The sequence below is a fragment of the Salminus brasiliensis genome, chromosome 23, assembly GCF_030463535.1.
Source record: "Salminus brasiliensis chromosome 23, fSalBra1.hap2, whole genome shotgun sequence".
NCBI lineage: Eukaryota > Metazoa > Chordata > Actinopteri > Characiformes > Bryconidae > Salminus > Salminus brasiliensis.
The window spans coordinates 31,811,897-31,829,220 of record NC_132900.1 but is presented as its reverse complement, the minus strand read 5'-3'; the positions used below and the strand labels follow the sequence as shown (position 1 = coordinate 31,829,220).

The following is a 17,324-nucleotide window of genomic DNA, read 5'->3' as shown; positions in this document are numbered from 1 at the left end:
AAAAATGAAGGATCCAGCTGAATGGGGAAAGGGCACCCCCAGGCTCTCAGGCTGGGAATTACAGTGCAGACAGATGGCTGTCAACCCACGACTGACTGGGACAAAAGGGCAGCAGACGGTCCTGGAAAGATTTTAAGGTACAAGCAGGGTGACACTGGTATTATTTATTTTAGACATTGTCTGCTAGATTACCCCCACACCCCCCACACCCCCCCCCCCATCCCCCCCTTCTCACAGAGTCATTCTGAGACCAGGGTGCCTTTAGAGTCCACAGCAATAGTGGTGCAATAGAGATCAAGCTTTAATTTATCATATATAATATCAATAATATAACATATAATATATATATACATGTCAATCAACCCTTATTCAGTCTTTACCCCTATACAGGGACGGACCGGCCATCTGGCATACCGGGCATTTTCCCGGTGGGCCACTGTGCTGTTTGGGCCGACAGTCCTGACACTCTTTTTTTTATTTTTATTTATTTATTTTTTTTATCTAAACTTATCACAAAAAGTAAGGAGTTTGTGTTTGGTAGATTATTTCTTAGTTGCTTCTTGGCAATAACTCTCACACCATTGCAAAGTCTGTTAATTTTCCTCTTAAATGGAGCCACACTTGTGAGGAACATGCATTTGTGGGATGAGCAGCGGAGCTGAGGATGTGTTGCGCCCATGAACAGCTTCTCCACTCACAGTGGACAGGACCATGCAGGAGACCCTGCGGTAAACTGGACTGCTTTCAGAACCCAAAACACTTAGGCTATGTGATGAGGAGGCTAAAGCAACTCACCCCCTGCTAAATCTGATCAAATGATAAAGATAAAGTCAGTGAAAGTCGCTACTGATGTGTTTGGTCTGTGATTACAGGTATCGTGATGAATGTAGTGATATAGTATCTGTACCATATGGTCCAGCCCTAGAATCCAGCACACTGATTTTACTTACATAGATTTTTTTAAGGGAGCACAGCATACTGTTAATAAGCATGTTGTAATTATTGCTTAATTACAAGAGTGCTGAGAGTTAGGAAGTCTAGCACTCGCCCAGCACCGCTGTGGCGGCTCCTCCAGCGGGCCAGCTTTAGCCTCACATCCATGTTTAAAGTAGCTGCTACCTTTAGCTTGAAAAGGTTTCTCTAGTGGACAGGGTGTCTGTAAATCGTAAAGGTGTAAACACTGATCATTCAAGACTGTGATGTAACAGTTTGGGGGTTTTGGAATTGGCCTGTTTTCCAGCTCCAGTTTTGGTGCTGCTGGATGTTCGTTGGAAGGAGGAACAGCAGCGTTACAGGCTCCCAGTCTCTCACGTCCGTGAGCTCAACTCTGACTATCCTACTATCAGGAGATAAGTAGAGTTGAACATTATAAGTGATGTTATTTAAATTAAGGCAAAACGCTGTTGAGCTTTTATTTAATATTGATTAGGTGTCGTTTCCTCTGCTGTCGGGGCCCATAAACCCTCTTACGTCAATAAAGGTCTTGTATGGTTGGTTTGTAGTAATTTTACTGAAGGCATTTCGTTAAGTGAGGAAAAACAGATGTTGGAAGGCCCAGCTTTAATACATGCAGGGTGGCCACCAGCCTGGCCCGAGATATTCCACACCTATTATTATTATTATTATTATTATTATTATGCTATTTTGGCCCCCAATAATAAAAGTTACAGGGATTCTTTTGTAAGAGTAATATATAAACACTCCAGCCAACACAACAGTAAGTAGAGATGTAAATAAATAATAACAGATTACAGATTGTCAGACCTGACTGTAAAGAACTTCTAGAAACTTCTAGAAATGTCTCATTCTCAATGCAAAAGAAGACCCAAAGCAGCAAATCCATTTATTTTTTTTCCTCCTTTTTCTACATTTAATAATGATGAAAACAAGGCCCTGTACAGTCCACTTCAGTGAGTACAATAACAATTATTTTACATTTTTTACACATTGAGACATGGTGCTCCAGAAGTTCCTTCTTTTGCTAGAAGAGGAAAAAAAAAAAAGGAGAAAAAAAAAAAAAAAAAAAAGAACTGCATTGGAAGGACCTCCTACAAAAAAGCTAATGTCTAAATTTTACATTTGGCCATGCCAAATCTGGAAAGAAATATGAAAAAAAAAGGGGAAAAAAGATGATCAAACCACTTCTTTAATAAACTTTAAGAAAGTTCTTCCACCCCTCTTCAGAAAAGGCATGCTCCGAAAGCAACTACTATGGCTCTTCGTTACCCAACGACAGCGTCCTCCATTTTAAAATCTTCTGCAGGCAGCCAATAGTGTTAAACGACCTGTACAACCAACATGGTGCCACAGACTACAAACACGTCTACACAGACATGAGGGAGGGGGAGCTCAAATAAAAGTCTGGGAAGGTGTGCGTATTTCATCCTGACCTGAATGGCCTTTGGAAGCCATCCCACGCTGGAGAGAGAAAAAAACCCAAAACAAACAAAAACAAAAACAAAGCTTCACTCTTCGTTATTTGGGCACTTTTGTTGTCGGATTTGCAGGTCAGGTTTATAGGCTTCATCGCGACTCGATCACAGTTCTCTCACAGAGACGGACACCTCGTCTACAAGCCCAGAGCTGAATCTGATCCAGCTCTGTGGGGCTTCGGAAGGCTTTTGTGTGAATCGCTAAGAGCTATTTAAAACGAGTCCGTACAACAGGTTAAAGGTTAACTTCTCAGTTTTCCCCCAGTAGCGATGAAGAAGAAAAAAACAAAACAAAAAAACCTAAATAACCTCCCAGTTCATGCGCATGACCAAGTCCCAGAAATAATGCTCCCTTTCACTCCACACCAGGTTTCGCTTGAAATTCACGCCACGTTTATGCTACGTAAGTGTACACTTTGCGGTCTTCCGGCGTTCTTGCCAAGTATTCCCTCTCAATAAGTCCTTCAATGCGCTTTTTAATGACCACAGGACTGGGGAGGAATCGCGCCCGCAACTGCTGAGTGACCTGCAGAGGAATAGAGAAAGAAAACGTTGGGTGGCACTGATAAGGAAAAAAATCTTTTTCTAAAGATAAAACCTTGGATAAAAACCTTTGCATATACAGTTTATATGAAAAGTTAATAAACCTGACATTACAAATAATATTTAATAATAATAATAATAATAAAACATAGATATTCTATGAACTCAATGGATATATTGCTGATTATGTATAGAATATTTCTACAAATACAACAAAAATTCAGTAAAGCAAAAAAATCACAGAATGTCAGTCACTGTGTTAAACACAATGAGACCCAGAGTAAAATGTAAAAAGGGTAAAATCATGTAGATAAACAGGTCCAAACAGGCCCAAACTAAACGTGTACAGACTCTTACAGTAATACCATCTGTGAATTCTGGATGTATATCCAAGTTTCCTCTGAAAATTTGTTCTGGTTTCATGAACTGGTTTCTGAGTGTTTCTGAATACTGGGTTATGTGTGTAGGTCAGAATTTACACCTCCCTCTTCACACCAAAACACACAGTATCATACTAAAGCATGTAAAAAGCTCACAGTGAGAGTAAGCCCCCCCAAAAATAAACAACAACAAAAAGCCCTCCATCTCTCCATGTAAACTTTTTTCTGCACAGATTTATTAGACGTGCACTGCAGGTTTTGTGAATAAAATATAGCCAAATCTACAGTGCTGATATTTTCTGTTCTATTTTGTATATTCAACCCAGCTTCTCTTCACTGGTCATATTTATTAGGCTATAGATGTTTTTATTTAGGTCAGAAAGCCCATCTGGTTCCAACAACAGAGAATCACACTGTATTAATGATACTATAATATCCAGACTGCTGGACGTTTTTAGGAATGATTGCAAGTAGCCTCTCCATCGGTCATCATTATCCAGCCTAGTTTGTTTACTACCGAATAGGTCATAGATGATTGGCGCTGAACACAAAGCTCACAAAACTCACATTTTCATTAGCAGCGTTCGCTGATTGAATAAAAAAATACATCTTTGTCAAGAAGTAAAGAGTCTATTATAGTTAAGGTTTTTATAGCAAAAAAAATTAGGGCCAAACATTGTCCTGGAGCTACAAGGTTTATAAAGCTATGAAAATCCTTTTGGCTGTCATAGTCCTCTGTTGTATAAACCTTGTATCTCCAGTAGAAAACTAAGAAGCATCTTCAGACACCAAATATCTTGGCTGATTGACAGTTTATAAAACGTTTATAAACATGGTGGAACCGTACCTCTGCTACTAGCACATTGTGCTGCATCTTCTTTCTGGACTTCATGATGCGGACGATTGCCGCTTCGATCTCGTGCTTCCTGTCGTCATCCACTTTTTGCCGCGTCTCTTTCCTCTCTGGGTCCGACTCACCCTGCTTAGCAGCAACTGTGGGACCAGAGAAAACACATGAAATGAGGCGTGTAAATTAAAAAGTTAGGATTCAGTTGTGCCACTTATATAATATATATTATAAAAACTATAAGTGTTTTTATTGACCATTTCCTGCCCGGTGAAGCACTAAATCCAGGTAAAAAAAGACTCATTTTGCTCTCCTTTTAATAAAACACACAGTTATTCAAAGTACTGACAACATGCTGAGATGATAATTATCATATAACTATAAAAAAATGAATGAAATGAATGTGACCTAAAATACTGTTATGATTATGCCCTCGTTTTGTTTTCTATAGTAGGGTTGTCCAATGCTGGTCCTGCAGATATACCATTCTGGAGAGTTCAGATCTAACCAACACACCTGGCTATAATATTCAGAGGCTCCTGAAGGCTTTCATGACCTTAGATCAGGGTTGGAGCTAAGCTCTTGCAGAATGTTGGCTCTCCAGGACCCCCCCCATTCTACATTAAGCTGTTAGAACAGGTTCATTATAAGAAGGGTATACTCGAACAGTACCTGTCTGAATCTTTACTCTGTGCAGTTTGGAGGTGAACTGGTCGTTGACTGTAAATACATGGCCGTTCTCAATCTCCTTAGATTTGGGCTCCTTAGTGAGGACTCGTTGGGTGGGCTTCCCACAGGCTAGAGACTGCAGTGCCCGCACCAGTTCTCGCTCCGGGATGTCCGTCTCTTGCTGGATCTCCTGCAGAGACATATTTTAATATTTCAGAAGCAGAACATGTAGGCCTGTCACAATAACTACTTTTTAGGACAAAATATTGGTCCCAGAAATAACTGTGATGAGTCATAATACACTTAAAACACTTTTAAAGAGTAATAAACCTTTAATTATTTTGAATTCAGACAATGGAATTGGAATATAAAAAAAAAGTTTATATAACTTAAATAAATAATATATAATTAAAATAAAAAATTAAAAGTCAATAAAATAGACACAAAAAAGTTCAAAATAACATATATAAAAGTGAGACACTATGTGGACAAAAGTATTGGGACAGTTGAAGAAGTATCAGAACTCGGTCAATGTAAATACCTCAAAGGTTGACTTCTCTCGGTTGTTGAAGAGCATCAGGATGGTCATCTGGAAAGTTGACACTTGTAAAATGTGCTTCCTTGTATTGGAGCCTGTCACCTGGGCACCACCCACACCCATGTCGGAGCCATCCTCCTGGTGTGGAAAAGCATGATGAAGATGGTTAACAGAAAGCAGTAATAGGGCTACGCATTTAAATGACCTGCCCTGACTGGGTCATTTTACTGATGCATGCAATTCTGTCTGCGATCGACGAGTAAAGTCACGGATACCTTTTTGATTGGGCCGTAGAAGGTGGCGTTGAGGTCTGCAGAGCCCATGTGGTGCTGCAGTGTGAGCTGCCTGCCACTGTGTTTGGCTAAATAAAACCTGTAAAAACCCAAAGAATCAACACATCACATCCACTGGACTATACGCTCTACAGTCCCAGGACAAAGTGTAAGGTTGTAATGATGGGCCAAAGGCCATCTATTAGCCTTACATTTCGGGCATGTCCTCAATTTAAGCTGTTTTTCCCCCCGCATGTAATGTTGACAATTATTGTATTCTTTAAAAAACGACCATGGTTTCTTTACATATCAATTATAATTATAGGGTTTTGTCTTTATATTCTCAGATATTCTTTACATAGTGATCCCTATATTGTCCGTTCCTCACTGCCAGTTATCATTAATCATCCGTTTCCAATATCTGTCCATAACTCAGAACTTCTAGCTACTGACATGTACGAAGTCTTTAAAATGTCATCTAACGTTAGATGAAACATCTGAACATCTTAATAAAACATAAATAAATAAAATAATTATTGTTAGAATGATAATATATATTATTATTATTACAAATCAAACATGTTTGTTGGATTCATAAATAAAAGATCATTCACAATCTAATACATAAATTTACGTACCTTCTAAACACCTCAAACGCATGTCTTGGTGAGGGTGGGATATTACATTTGGGAGTGGCTGACTGAGTGGGCCAGTAACCCGTCGTCAGTACCCTCACCGTGAGGTCAACACCACCCAGAGACACCTAGAAAGAGAAAGGTCACTGCTCAGGAATCTTCCTACAGTACAGATCACTGACTCCACTACTACTCTGGTTTTCACGACCTGATCGGATTCAGTGGCGACACTGTATTCACTTTTTTTTTCTTACCCCTGTCGACTGTAGGTGCTGGCGGAACTCGTCCATGGTTGTGTTTGAGATGCTCATGTCCCTGAACATACCTTCCAGTTTGGATGTGAACTGACAGCCACACTCCGTCTGCAAAAAAGTAAACACAGCCAGACGCAGACATCCAGCCAGACATAAGACGGCAAGAATTATTGTGCTACGAAGGCCAAACTGATCTTTGATCAGGTTACAGTTGCAGTCTGGCCCAAGACTGGATATGTCTGTCGGTCCTCCAGAGGGCACTAGAGGGAGGGAAGGTTTTCAGAGCGCCCCCTGCTGTTTAAGTTCAAAACTGATGGTAAGTACATATAAAGCCTGGTACACACTACAGGGTTTTGAAAATCCTAATAGATTTGAAAACTGCTGCACATCCCACACTAAACAACGGGTCTCTTATATCCAACTACATCCAAATGATGCACATAAACTGAAGTCCTACACCCAAAGTATTGCGTGAAGCTGCATAGAAACTGAGCATCTAGCTGGCCAAGTTGTTGTCTGTGCTTTTATGTTCAGAAAAGCTCAAAATCAGAAAAAATGAAACATAACGACTCTTTGGATGAAGTTCAGGTTGGGAAAACGCACATATTGTGTTTTTGGTACGTTTTGCACTGAGATCTGGACGTATTTAACATGTTTAAGCAAACTTTTATAACATAAGCTCATACAGTATTAAGCTTGTTTGTTGGGCTTTAGCGCTATGTGCCCACACTGTTTTATTCGTCATGTATTTAAACGATTACGAATCTATTGGCTGAAGCGTCGCACACAATCATAAAAATCAAACAGCTTGGGAGCTTAATCTGAAGGTTTAGGACTGACTCGTCGTGCCCTCACACTACCAGATAATCCTTGCAACATATGCTTCCGATTCGCCCTTGACACGGAAATCATTTCCGCCAGGAAAATTTGGGTTAAAACTGGGCTAAAAATGGCAAAGTGTGGCCCAGCCTTACACCAAAACTCTACACCTGAAGCTTTTACCATTTCTGAAACCAACTGATTATACAAGTCTAGCCAGGTCCCTTTCAGCTCGATCTGGAAGGAATATATGGAACCACACTGGTTCACTTCTCAGGATGCTGACAAGTTATGCGTTTCCCAACAACGGGCTACAGAATCTGTTATCTGTGCAGATGACGTCACCATCAACATGTTTACATTTATATGTGATAGTCTGACGCTGCACTACAATCTTCACAGTTACATGCATCATCACACTGGTCTGATAATACACTATATTTGTAGCTAGTGTACTTATTTGGTAAACCAAACTGCCTTAATGAAAAAGGAAAAATACTTGATGCTGATCAGAAACGTCCCTATGACCAAATGAATGGTGACTCAAGCAGTTTTGAAAGCAACCAGCAGATGGAGCTATTCTGCACTGTCCCTCTCCATAGGTGTTGAGGTGGATGAGGACTGCCAGCTCAGCAAAAACTTGCCTTCAGCTTTGAGATCATGTTCTTCTCCGAGTCGTCAGACACACTCTTGTTAGTGAGAAGCCTCCTGGCAAGGTGCTGTTTGTAATAGCGCTCAAACACGTCCTTCTCCTGCATGAACCTGAAGAGCACCATGGCTTTATCCAGGATGGACTCCACCTCTTGCTCTGTCAACTAGAAGAGAGTGAAAGAGTCTGTGAGTCTGTGAAAATGCAGGCAGACGTCATGGTACACCTATCAGCCATAACATTAAACCCACTGCCAGGCAAAGTAAATAACACTACACTGATCATCTGTTTGTAATGGGGAATACATATTCAGCAGCAAGTGAACAGTGGGCTCTTGAAGGTGAGGTGTTGAAGCAGGAAAAATGGGCAAGCGTGAGAATCTGAGGCACTCACTGACTCGGTGGTGAAATACAGAAAAATAGCCTAGTCACCACATGATGCCCCCTTTGCACAGCCTCAAGGTTTAGTGAAGAGAAAAGAGCTGACTCACTCCCTTCACGCCCTTCTTCAGCTTGTCGTCAATGAAGAGAGAGAGGTACTCAGGTGAGCGGGGGTTCAAGTTGAGGAAGTACTCAAAGTCACCAGCTATGGTCTGCTTGAACAGGCGGTCATTGTTGAAGGACTCCTGCAGGAAGCGGTCAAAGCGAGACTTCAAGTCTAGTAAGCCCTGGATGAGAGTGAGACAGAGAGAGAGAGAGAGACAGAGAATAAGACACTGGACCACACAGCTCAAAGAGCCAGGAGTAAACATGAGAAATTAAAAGCAGGACAGTTTAAGAAGAAACTTTCTATATCAGGACCCTTCGAGGGTCTTTACGATGGTGCTGGTACCTGGATGTAGTCAACTGGATTCTTGCCCTCTCCCTCCTCAGACACCAGAGCCTTGCCTTGCTCCCGCAGGTAGGAGCTCATGCACTCACACATAGTCTTCAGACCATTTGGCACCCTGCTGAACAGCTTATACATACACGCCAAGTCTATACACACACACACACACACACACACACACACACACACACACACAGTATGCATGAATAGAATACAATGAAAGAACTTTCCCCACTGCTGTTGCTACCTCACCCTTACTATGATCGCCAATACCAATATAGAGGGCGGGGCTGGATGCCTCATTACCTTTTGGCATGCAGGGCTTCTGTAATGTTGCATGCACGATTTCTCTGGATGAAATCTGCTTTACTTTTTGGAATCAACCACATTTAAAACGCTGCTGAGGAATGTGGCTCACTGTTTAGATAAGCAACAGGTCACTGCTGCCCGTTATATTTGTGCTTATAAACACATGTATAACCGTTCATAAGCTCTTTATAAGGAGGGGGGTCTCATTATAAAGTAGCACCGTAAAATGTGTAAATTAGATTTTTTAACAAACCATCACCTTCAGAAACGTCTAAACGCTAAGCTGCTGATTAAATATGACATTATTAATTGTTATCGCATGACTTGTCTGAAAAATCCCTGAAAGCCATGCAGAATAAATCCTCTCAACCCTACCTTCCGTCTTTCCATTCTTGAGCATGTGGACGAGGCCAGAGTTCTCCATCTCTACGATGGTCTTCATGTGCTTTGAGATGAGTTCCCGCTCCACCACTTTCACGATGGGCTCCTCTGTCGACTTGTCCAGACAGTGCATGACTCGCTCAATCTCTTCGTTTATCCGCGCTTCTACCTTCTTTATGTACACGCTCGCGCTGTTCTCCGCCAAAAACTTCTGACTCTCCATCTGATGGCACAGAGAAAAGAATGATGAACTAACTGGAGAACTAGCTTTCTACTAGCTTTCTACTAGATTCTGGAGGAGCATTGCTGTGAGGATTTGCCAGCATTCAGTGACAAGAGCATTAGTTAGTTAGATAGTGAAGTCAGGATGTTGGATGATCACCACCCCACCTCATCATCCCCAACTTCCCAACTCATTCTAAAAGTACTGAATGGAGCTTCACCATCATTCCAGAGAACACAGTTCTTCCACTGCTCCACAGCTCAATGCTGGGGGGCTTTATACCCCTCTACTAGTCCACACCTGGCATTAGGCAGCATGGTGCCAACAGGGTCATGATGTGTATCTGCTGATGTTTATCTGGGTCTGCAATAGGTGTAACTTAAAAGTAGCTGTACACATTCATTAGAAGGGGTGTCCACAAACTTTTGTACATACAGTGTATGTGGGTCTACGAACCTGAAAGAATTCTGCAGACATTTCTAAAAACGGGGCCTCGAAGTCTTCTTCATACACCGACCGGCCTTCGAGGCCTAAGATCATTAACATCTGGCAGGCGTTACGTATGGCTCCCCTGAAGAAGACAAAACATTCAGTTAGATCTTCTTTAATACCATTACTCCCTCTTTAACATGCTACAGTTCTTATTCAAATAAAATTTGTAGTTTTGGTAAAGGAAAGAAATTCTTTAGGATTTAGGCATGCATGCTATGAGCCTCCATTACTAAAGAAGTGAACTTCAGACGGTCACTGTGTGTTGTAGGGCTGTGTATTGGCAATAACCTGGCGATTTGATACATATCACAATCCAGGGGTTACAGTTTGATAGACTGCGATATATTGCGCTGTACTGTAAACATGGCGAACTGTCGTCTTGAAAATTTTGTTTACAATGGAGTAAGGAATAATGGCTCAAGGCAAAATACAACACTAAGTGAACCACTGTCTGACATCAATCTGTACATCTAAACTATTCATTAATAATCAATACTGTGTTTGTGAGAATCGATAAAATATTGCAAAACATAATATCACCATACTTCCAAACAATCAATATTTTCTGCTGGCCTTAGTAGTGTAATGAACATGTAATTAGAAAATGACCAATTTAACAACATTCATATCAAAACAGAGGTGCCAAGCCTAAACATACAAATAAAATGTAAATAAAAATGTCTAAATAAAATAAATAAAACAAATGTGGTAAAATGTCAAATATACATATATACACAAAATGTACATTATTATTTATTTATTTATTTATTTTTAAATTGAAGTATAAGTAAATCATGATCTGTAAGGGGCAACATTTTAATGACACTAAATAATGATTCAATTAATGTTAATTGAGCTAAAGACAACATGAAAAAAAATATGCTGTTTAATGACTTTCAGACGGTTCATGTGCGCTGGGTCAATTTGCCCCAAGAAAGCTATTGCTGTTCCTTACAGCTGAACACAACAGGAGGGTTAAATACCTGTGATACAATTAAACTTTTAAAACACTGTTAAACAGCCCATTGTTTTCTCTACATATGTTTGTGTTCAGTTAAATATAAGATTTTTATGGGAATTCTACAGATTTTTCTATTGAATTAGAAACGTTCTGATCCATTTCCAAACTAGTTCACTGCACTAACTGTTCAGATGTAAACAAAACAAGTTCAGACTGGATTAAAGCTGAAATAGTGAGAAACTTCATTATAAATGAAAAAGTATGACTGGACTGGGCCTCTGTAACTGAGCTTTCTGAGCGTTTCTGAATGTTTTTTAGCACTGGACAGCAGATCAGCTCACCTGTCCACCACCTCGCCCTTCCTTTCCCGGGCGATCATATCTAGCAGCGTTTGTTGCAGGTGGTCCCGGATGCAGCCGTAGCGGACCACCTGGTCCCGGAAGATGATGAGCCCTAGATTATAGACATTTTCCACGTTGTTCTGCTGCACATAAACTCGGTCCTGTGGGTGAGGGGGAGAGGTCCTTCAGGATCTCAGTCAAAAGACGATGGTACGATGACGTTCAACCAAACAAGCAACACACCGAGAGGAACTCACCATGTACATCAAGATGTCTCGAATCATCACCATGGCTGTTTGATGGTCATTCCAGGCTTGGTTCAAGGTTTGAAGAAAGTTGTTGTTCAGAGAGTTTAGTACATCATCCCGCACCTACGAGAGTTCAAAGATATACACAATTATTTATTTCAATATAAAAAAACAATCAACAATATGCCCCAAAGTAGTCAATTCAGCTACTTTAAGGTGCACCTACTGCTGACACAGGCATTCAGCTACCCACGCCGCCTGTCTAATCTCCAAAGATAAGCACTACCAACAGAATGTTGGTAAGGCATGTGAGCCTGAGGGCGTTTTCAGACCTAAAAGTCCAGAACGAAGGTCCAAACCATGGTTGTTTACATATGATCCGGATAGTTTTGGTTCCACTTTTCAATTATCTAGCGCTAAACTGATATGCATCATAGACCAACGTCCCGTCCTCATCATCTACATGGGCTACATCTTTCTATACTTGACGCTAAACTAAGCCAGCATCCAGACCGAAATCACTGCCTTGGGTGGAACTAAGAACTCTGGTCCTTTGGCCTGGACCACGGACCTGGACAACTGAAAAGCAAGAGGGTTCAGACCAAACAAGATGGGTGTGAAAGCACCCGAAGGTGCTTCATCCAACAGATCATCCTACATCACTTCCTAACCTCATTAATGCTCTTGTGGCTGAATGCAATCAAATCCTCACTGCACTGTCCCAACACCTGGCATAAAGCATCCCAAGAGGAGTAGAGACTGTTCCTGCAGTAAAATGTGAGACACACTGCCAATTAACCCCCCTGAAGGAGAAGGAGTCCACAAACATTTGGACGAATAATGTATTCTGAGCGCATTGTTCAGCACAAAGACAAACATCCCTCCAGAACCTACTGGGTCAAAGGAAGGAGCTTCTACAGACTGCAGTTTATACATGAGGCAGCATCAGATCTCTTTCCGCCGAAACGGCTGATGAGGCAGGCCCGAGGCAGCTGCAGAACTGCTTAACGCAACGTCCCAAACACACGAGGAGAGCCGGGTCTCACTGTACTGAGCTGTACCTCGGCTCCACTCTCCACATCACCTTGTTGATGAGGTGCTCTGTGACGACCTCCCGCAGGCCTGTGTAGAGCTTCTCGCCGTGTTTGTGCAGCACCATGGTGTAAGCGTTCCTGTACAGCTCCTCGAAGCTCAGGCCGCTGTTGTTCTTCCGCTGGATTTCCTGGATGGCGTTCTTGAGGAGGTCCCAGATGTTGTTGACGTACTTCTCGTCCATCGTCATCTGAAGCAGCAAGTAGGAGAGAGAGATAGCAAAGAGGAGAGGAGGAGATTATATTAAATATGAAGCAAAATACTGTTGTTATTTTTAGCTAACATTTAATAAATCTATAAGCCATCTAAAAATATTCTATTAACTGGTTCTGGTTAGAAAACAAATAACAGCTAACAGACATTTAACAAATCTGGAGCCGTTACTGGACTTTGCAGCATTTTTCATTAAAAATAACCATTAAATAACCAACATGTTCAATGATGCTGTACTATAACTGAGCTGAAAGAGTAATCACTTTTTAATCAGAATTACAGGGGCTGCCATTAAAATAGCCTGAAAATGTACAAAAATTACATAAAAAACACCTAATATAAATTAACACATTAATTTTCTGCTGATGACCAATTTAGAAGCCATCAGTTATGCGTAGTGAAGTCCAGCCAAGAACCTTAAAACACCCCGCCATCTGAGAAACACATTACTACTTAGCATTTACCTCCAGTTATCTTGGCTTTTAATGTTTATAAATTTAAAATAATAATAATAATAATAATAATAAACAACATTACAACTGCTTTTCATATATATTAACCCTGAGGATTTTCTCATGTAGGATTACATTCATAATTATATTTGACAGATGCAAACCATTAATACAAGTCAATAAAACTGTACTCCAGTGTAAAAAGCTCTGTACTCCAGTGTAAAAAGCTCTGTACTCCAGTGTAAAGTACACTGACTTGGAGTCTGTCCTTTAAAACCACACTATTCAAAAGTGCCGCAGTTCTGTTTAGCGGTGAGCAACATAACAACACAGACATAAAGAGAACGCTGACCAAAAGCCTGTTTGATTAAAGTGTTTATTGAATGTAGTTTATTGGAGAACAGTTTGTAATATTGCTGAATGAAGATCACTGTCCTCCACTGAGTTTGGAGAGTAGTTTGTAAAAGTGCCACCGCTGTTGGTTCGGGCTATAGGGTAGGTGTTCTTTAAGCCATATTGCCCACACCTAAATTCTGTTGACTGACAGAAGACACTAAGGGTCTGTACTGTTTCTAAAGCAGCCCCCCCATATCAGGGCTTTTACAGAAATGACCTACTGCCTATAATTCGTATTGTGTAATGCTGGGCTATATTAGACAAGTATTATATTCCATTAAATAATAATAGTACTTTTCCTGTAGGAAATGAGTCTGTATTAGCTTTTTAATCCTATTTTGTGCACTTCGCTTATGCCATCCAGGATCAACCGATAACTGTAACTTACATCATTCACTGGGTGCTTTTGAGGGAACAGTTGAGGAACATGTTTTTGTCTGATTATACATTATTGTGAAGATGTCCATCAAAACGTCTAACCTTGTAATGATGTTAATTTAAAAATCTGTCACTGTGATAGAAAATAATATTCAGGAAGGACTGTGACATTAGGTAAATTATGGTATGTTGTGCCCCCACTGTGAATTATCTCTTTCTCTCTCTCTCAGTCCTCTTCGTCCCTTTAGGGACACAAGGCTTTCTGTTCCTGTCCATCTGTCCAGACACATCATTTCAGACCGTCTAAACAGCAAAACTTAAGACAAAAGTATATCGAAGCCCAATGAGAGAAACAGGTACCAAAACAGTGGCGAGATTCACAGGAATTCTCACTCAGCGTAACATCTTCTGGAAAAAGTAGGCCAAATACCTTTAAACGAACAGATAAATGAATAATGACTGCGAGTAAAACTGTTACTGTATATGGTTTACATGGAGACCCTATCAGGGTCAAAAATAATACCTAGAACTTCTCTCTAGTTAATAAAACATAATTTTCCCCCTCAATTAAAATCACTCACTCTGTTCACCTCCATCTGTTCAAGCTCCATACATTGATATTGGTGCATGATATTGGTTTCAGCACTATTATAGACATACAATATTAAAGACTTACCAAACAGATGGGACATTTATATTAGATATATTTTGTTATTTTATAATCCTCATAAATAATTGGTGTTTCTATTGGCAAACGGTTTGTTTCCAGTAGTTTAAGCATTATTGTTCTCTCTCAATACTTTAGGGTCTCCATATAAATTATATATATAACAGCAGCTGTTGCTCACAGCCATTATTCACTGCCTCATCTGTTTATTTAGTGTATTATAGTTTATAGTAGAGTATTTTAAGAGTATTTCAGAGCAAAGGATGAATAAGAGTTTAAGTGTTTGACAGTGAAATCTATAATATAGTGCTCATAAAACAGTGGTGTTGCTACTGCAGACTGATTCCAGTGTTTTACTGTAGTGTGTCTCCAGGACCTGACAGGTAACTGCAGTGTAGGTCAGCACTAATTTAATACTTAATCATAAATACTGAATTAAGTCATGCTTAGTAGCTGGTTATGGTTTACAGTATTAGGTAATGAGCTATTTTCTGTGGAGTATTTGCTCTAAAAAGAAGATAACATAAGTAAACAGTCCCGTCCAAACAAGCCATGTCAGGTCCAATACGTATTTCTAGCATAGAGTAGCTCTCAGGAAACACAGGCTCGCTCATTTTAACGCTATTAACACTAAATTCAGACGTTATCTGATGGTATTATATAACTTACAAATATCACCATACCACATTTTATCAATCCCCTGCAGAACTGATCTACACAGAGCAACTAAACTCCTGTTATGCGCCGATATGTTTGTGCTGCCGAGCTGATAGCACACATAGCTAAGGGCTAGGGTGGCGATGCGGGTCCAGAAAGCAGAAATCCACCCCAGGATTTGGTGGCAACCGCCTGAGCAGCGGATCTGCAGCGGAGCTACTCGGGCAGTGGGAGCAAAGTCCCGGGGTGGAGTCTTACTTTCTGGACCCGGATTTGCCAACTCCGGCTAATGGCTAGTGAAATGTTCGTCTTTTAACTGCGTTTAATGCGTCACCCAGCATTTCAGCTCGGGTTTTTCCAGTTGGGTGAAATTTTAAAATGAACAACAGTCTTATGAAAACATGAGCATTATTCGTGTAATAATAAGAATTGAATAAGAATTGAATATCTAGAGCCAGAAGTCTCCGAACTGCGCAAGTGAGCTAACTCCGTTAGCCTCCTCTGCAGGTTTTTATTACATTACTGGGACCAGGCTGAACAGTGAGGCACTGGGATGAGGTTTAAACTCGGTTTAATTCCACACAAGTCGACTGGAACTTTCCTGTGACCTTCGCGGAAAGAGCTGACCACTGCGATAGCTGGTCGAATAGCTGCTTATGAATGTCGGTACCATTCGCACTAGTTCAAGAAATCGACATTAAAAAACACACAGACACAGAAGTGAGGGTCACACAGCTGGCTAAATGATACCAGGTCGGTAAAAGCTGTCAGCTGGAGAGCTGTATGATGAAGTGACTTAATGGACACTCGGGTGCTACGGCTGCATTCCTAATTCTGTATTTCAGCTCACTCTTGGATGGGTGACAACATTTATATGCACCCTGCTTAAGAGCAGCCGGGCCTTCAGGTCTCAGCCCAAAGACCGCATCCTCGGAGCTCGAGTGAAGGCCTCGCCGGCTGCGGGCTTCCAGCCGCCGGTCTGTACTCACAGGAAAGGCTCGTATCCTCATCTTGGTGTCCTTTTTGGTGCCGCCTTTGCTGAGATTGGACATGTTTGGCTGCCTCCCCGGTGGTCTCCGCGCTCACATGAAAGACTTGTCCTGGTAAAGGGTAGGGGGGTAAGTCCGTGGAGCCGATGATCAGCCTCCACTTGACCTTCTTTAATAACAGGAGATCCCAATAGTTTGGGACTTGTTGACAAGCGCCTGCTCGGCTCTGCTGCTCTCCAATGATGGCGGACGGTACACACACACACACACACACACACACACACACACACACACACACACACACACATACAGTGTGAACCTCACTCACTGCAACACATGCTAGAAAAAATGAGCTCTTACTGCATTTACTATTAACCCCCCTACTCCAAAAATTACCACCCTGTTAAATATGAAAAACTATAATAATTAATAAACAATCACCTAATCCTGTAATAGATCTTTAATCAACTGAAGTTCTTGTGAACATGACAAGTTCTGAGCTTCTGTTGGCTCTTTATGGCCTGTGGGACTCATTGATCTGCGCTCATACATCTAGTTTTTGAGTAATCAGAGAATACTTGCTTATTATTTAACAATAATAAATAATCAGATATTGTGCTATTTATCATTATTTCTATTGGTGCCACAAAACAACATGC

The 17,324-nt window shown here is 40.9% G+C and overlaps 1 protein-coding gene across 1 annotated transcript; it reads right to left on the bottom strand.

The window, feature by feature from the left end:
• Positions 1 to 1,836: 1,836 nt before the first annotated feature.
• On the bottom strand, positions 1,837 to 16,916 carry cul3b (cullin 3b). Its single transcript, XM_072668744.1, has 16 exons — positions 16,666 to 16,916; positions 12,906 to 13,103; positions 11,831 to 11,944; positions 11,574 to 11,734; positions 10,236 to 10,350; positions 9,551 to 9,779; positions 8,870 to 9,015; positions 8,529 to 8,705; positions 8,034 to 8,204; positions 6,571 to 6,678; positions 6,320 to 6,444; positions 5,685 to 5,781; positions 5,413 to 5,547; positions 4,875 to 5,061; positions 4,203 to 4,348; positions 1,837 to 2,958 (listed from the first exon to the last, which is right to left on the bottom strand). The coding sequence occupies exons 1-16, from the start codon at positions 16,726 to 16,728 to the stop codon at positions 2,827 to 2,829; spliced, it is 2,304 nt and encodes a 767-aa protein (XP_072524845.1). The 5' UTR covers positions 16,729 to 16,916; the 3' UTR covers positions 1,837 to 2,826.
• Positions 16,917 to 17,324: the final 408 nt, after the last annotated feature.

Excerpts from the sequence above, each read along its gene's own strand:
- cul3b (XM_072668744.1), bottom strand. The coding sequence starts at position 16,728 with ATGTCCAATCTCAGCAAAGGCGGCACCAAAAAGGACACCAAGATGAGG. Across the intron at positions 6,679-8,033 it reads ACATGATCTCAAAGCTGAAG|ACGGAGTGTGGCTGTCAGTT; the intron begins GCAAGTTTTTGC and ends ACTTTTTTGCAG. Across the intron at positions 5,062-5,412 it reads GAGAGAAGTCAACCTTTGAG|GAGATCCAGCAAGAGACGGA; the intron begins GTATTTACATTG and ends ATGTCTCTGCAG.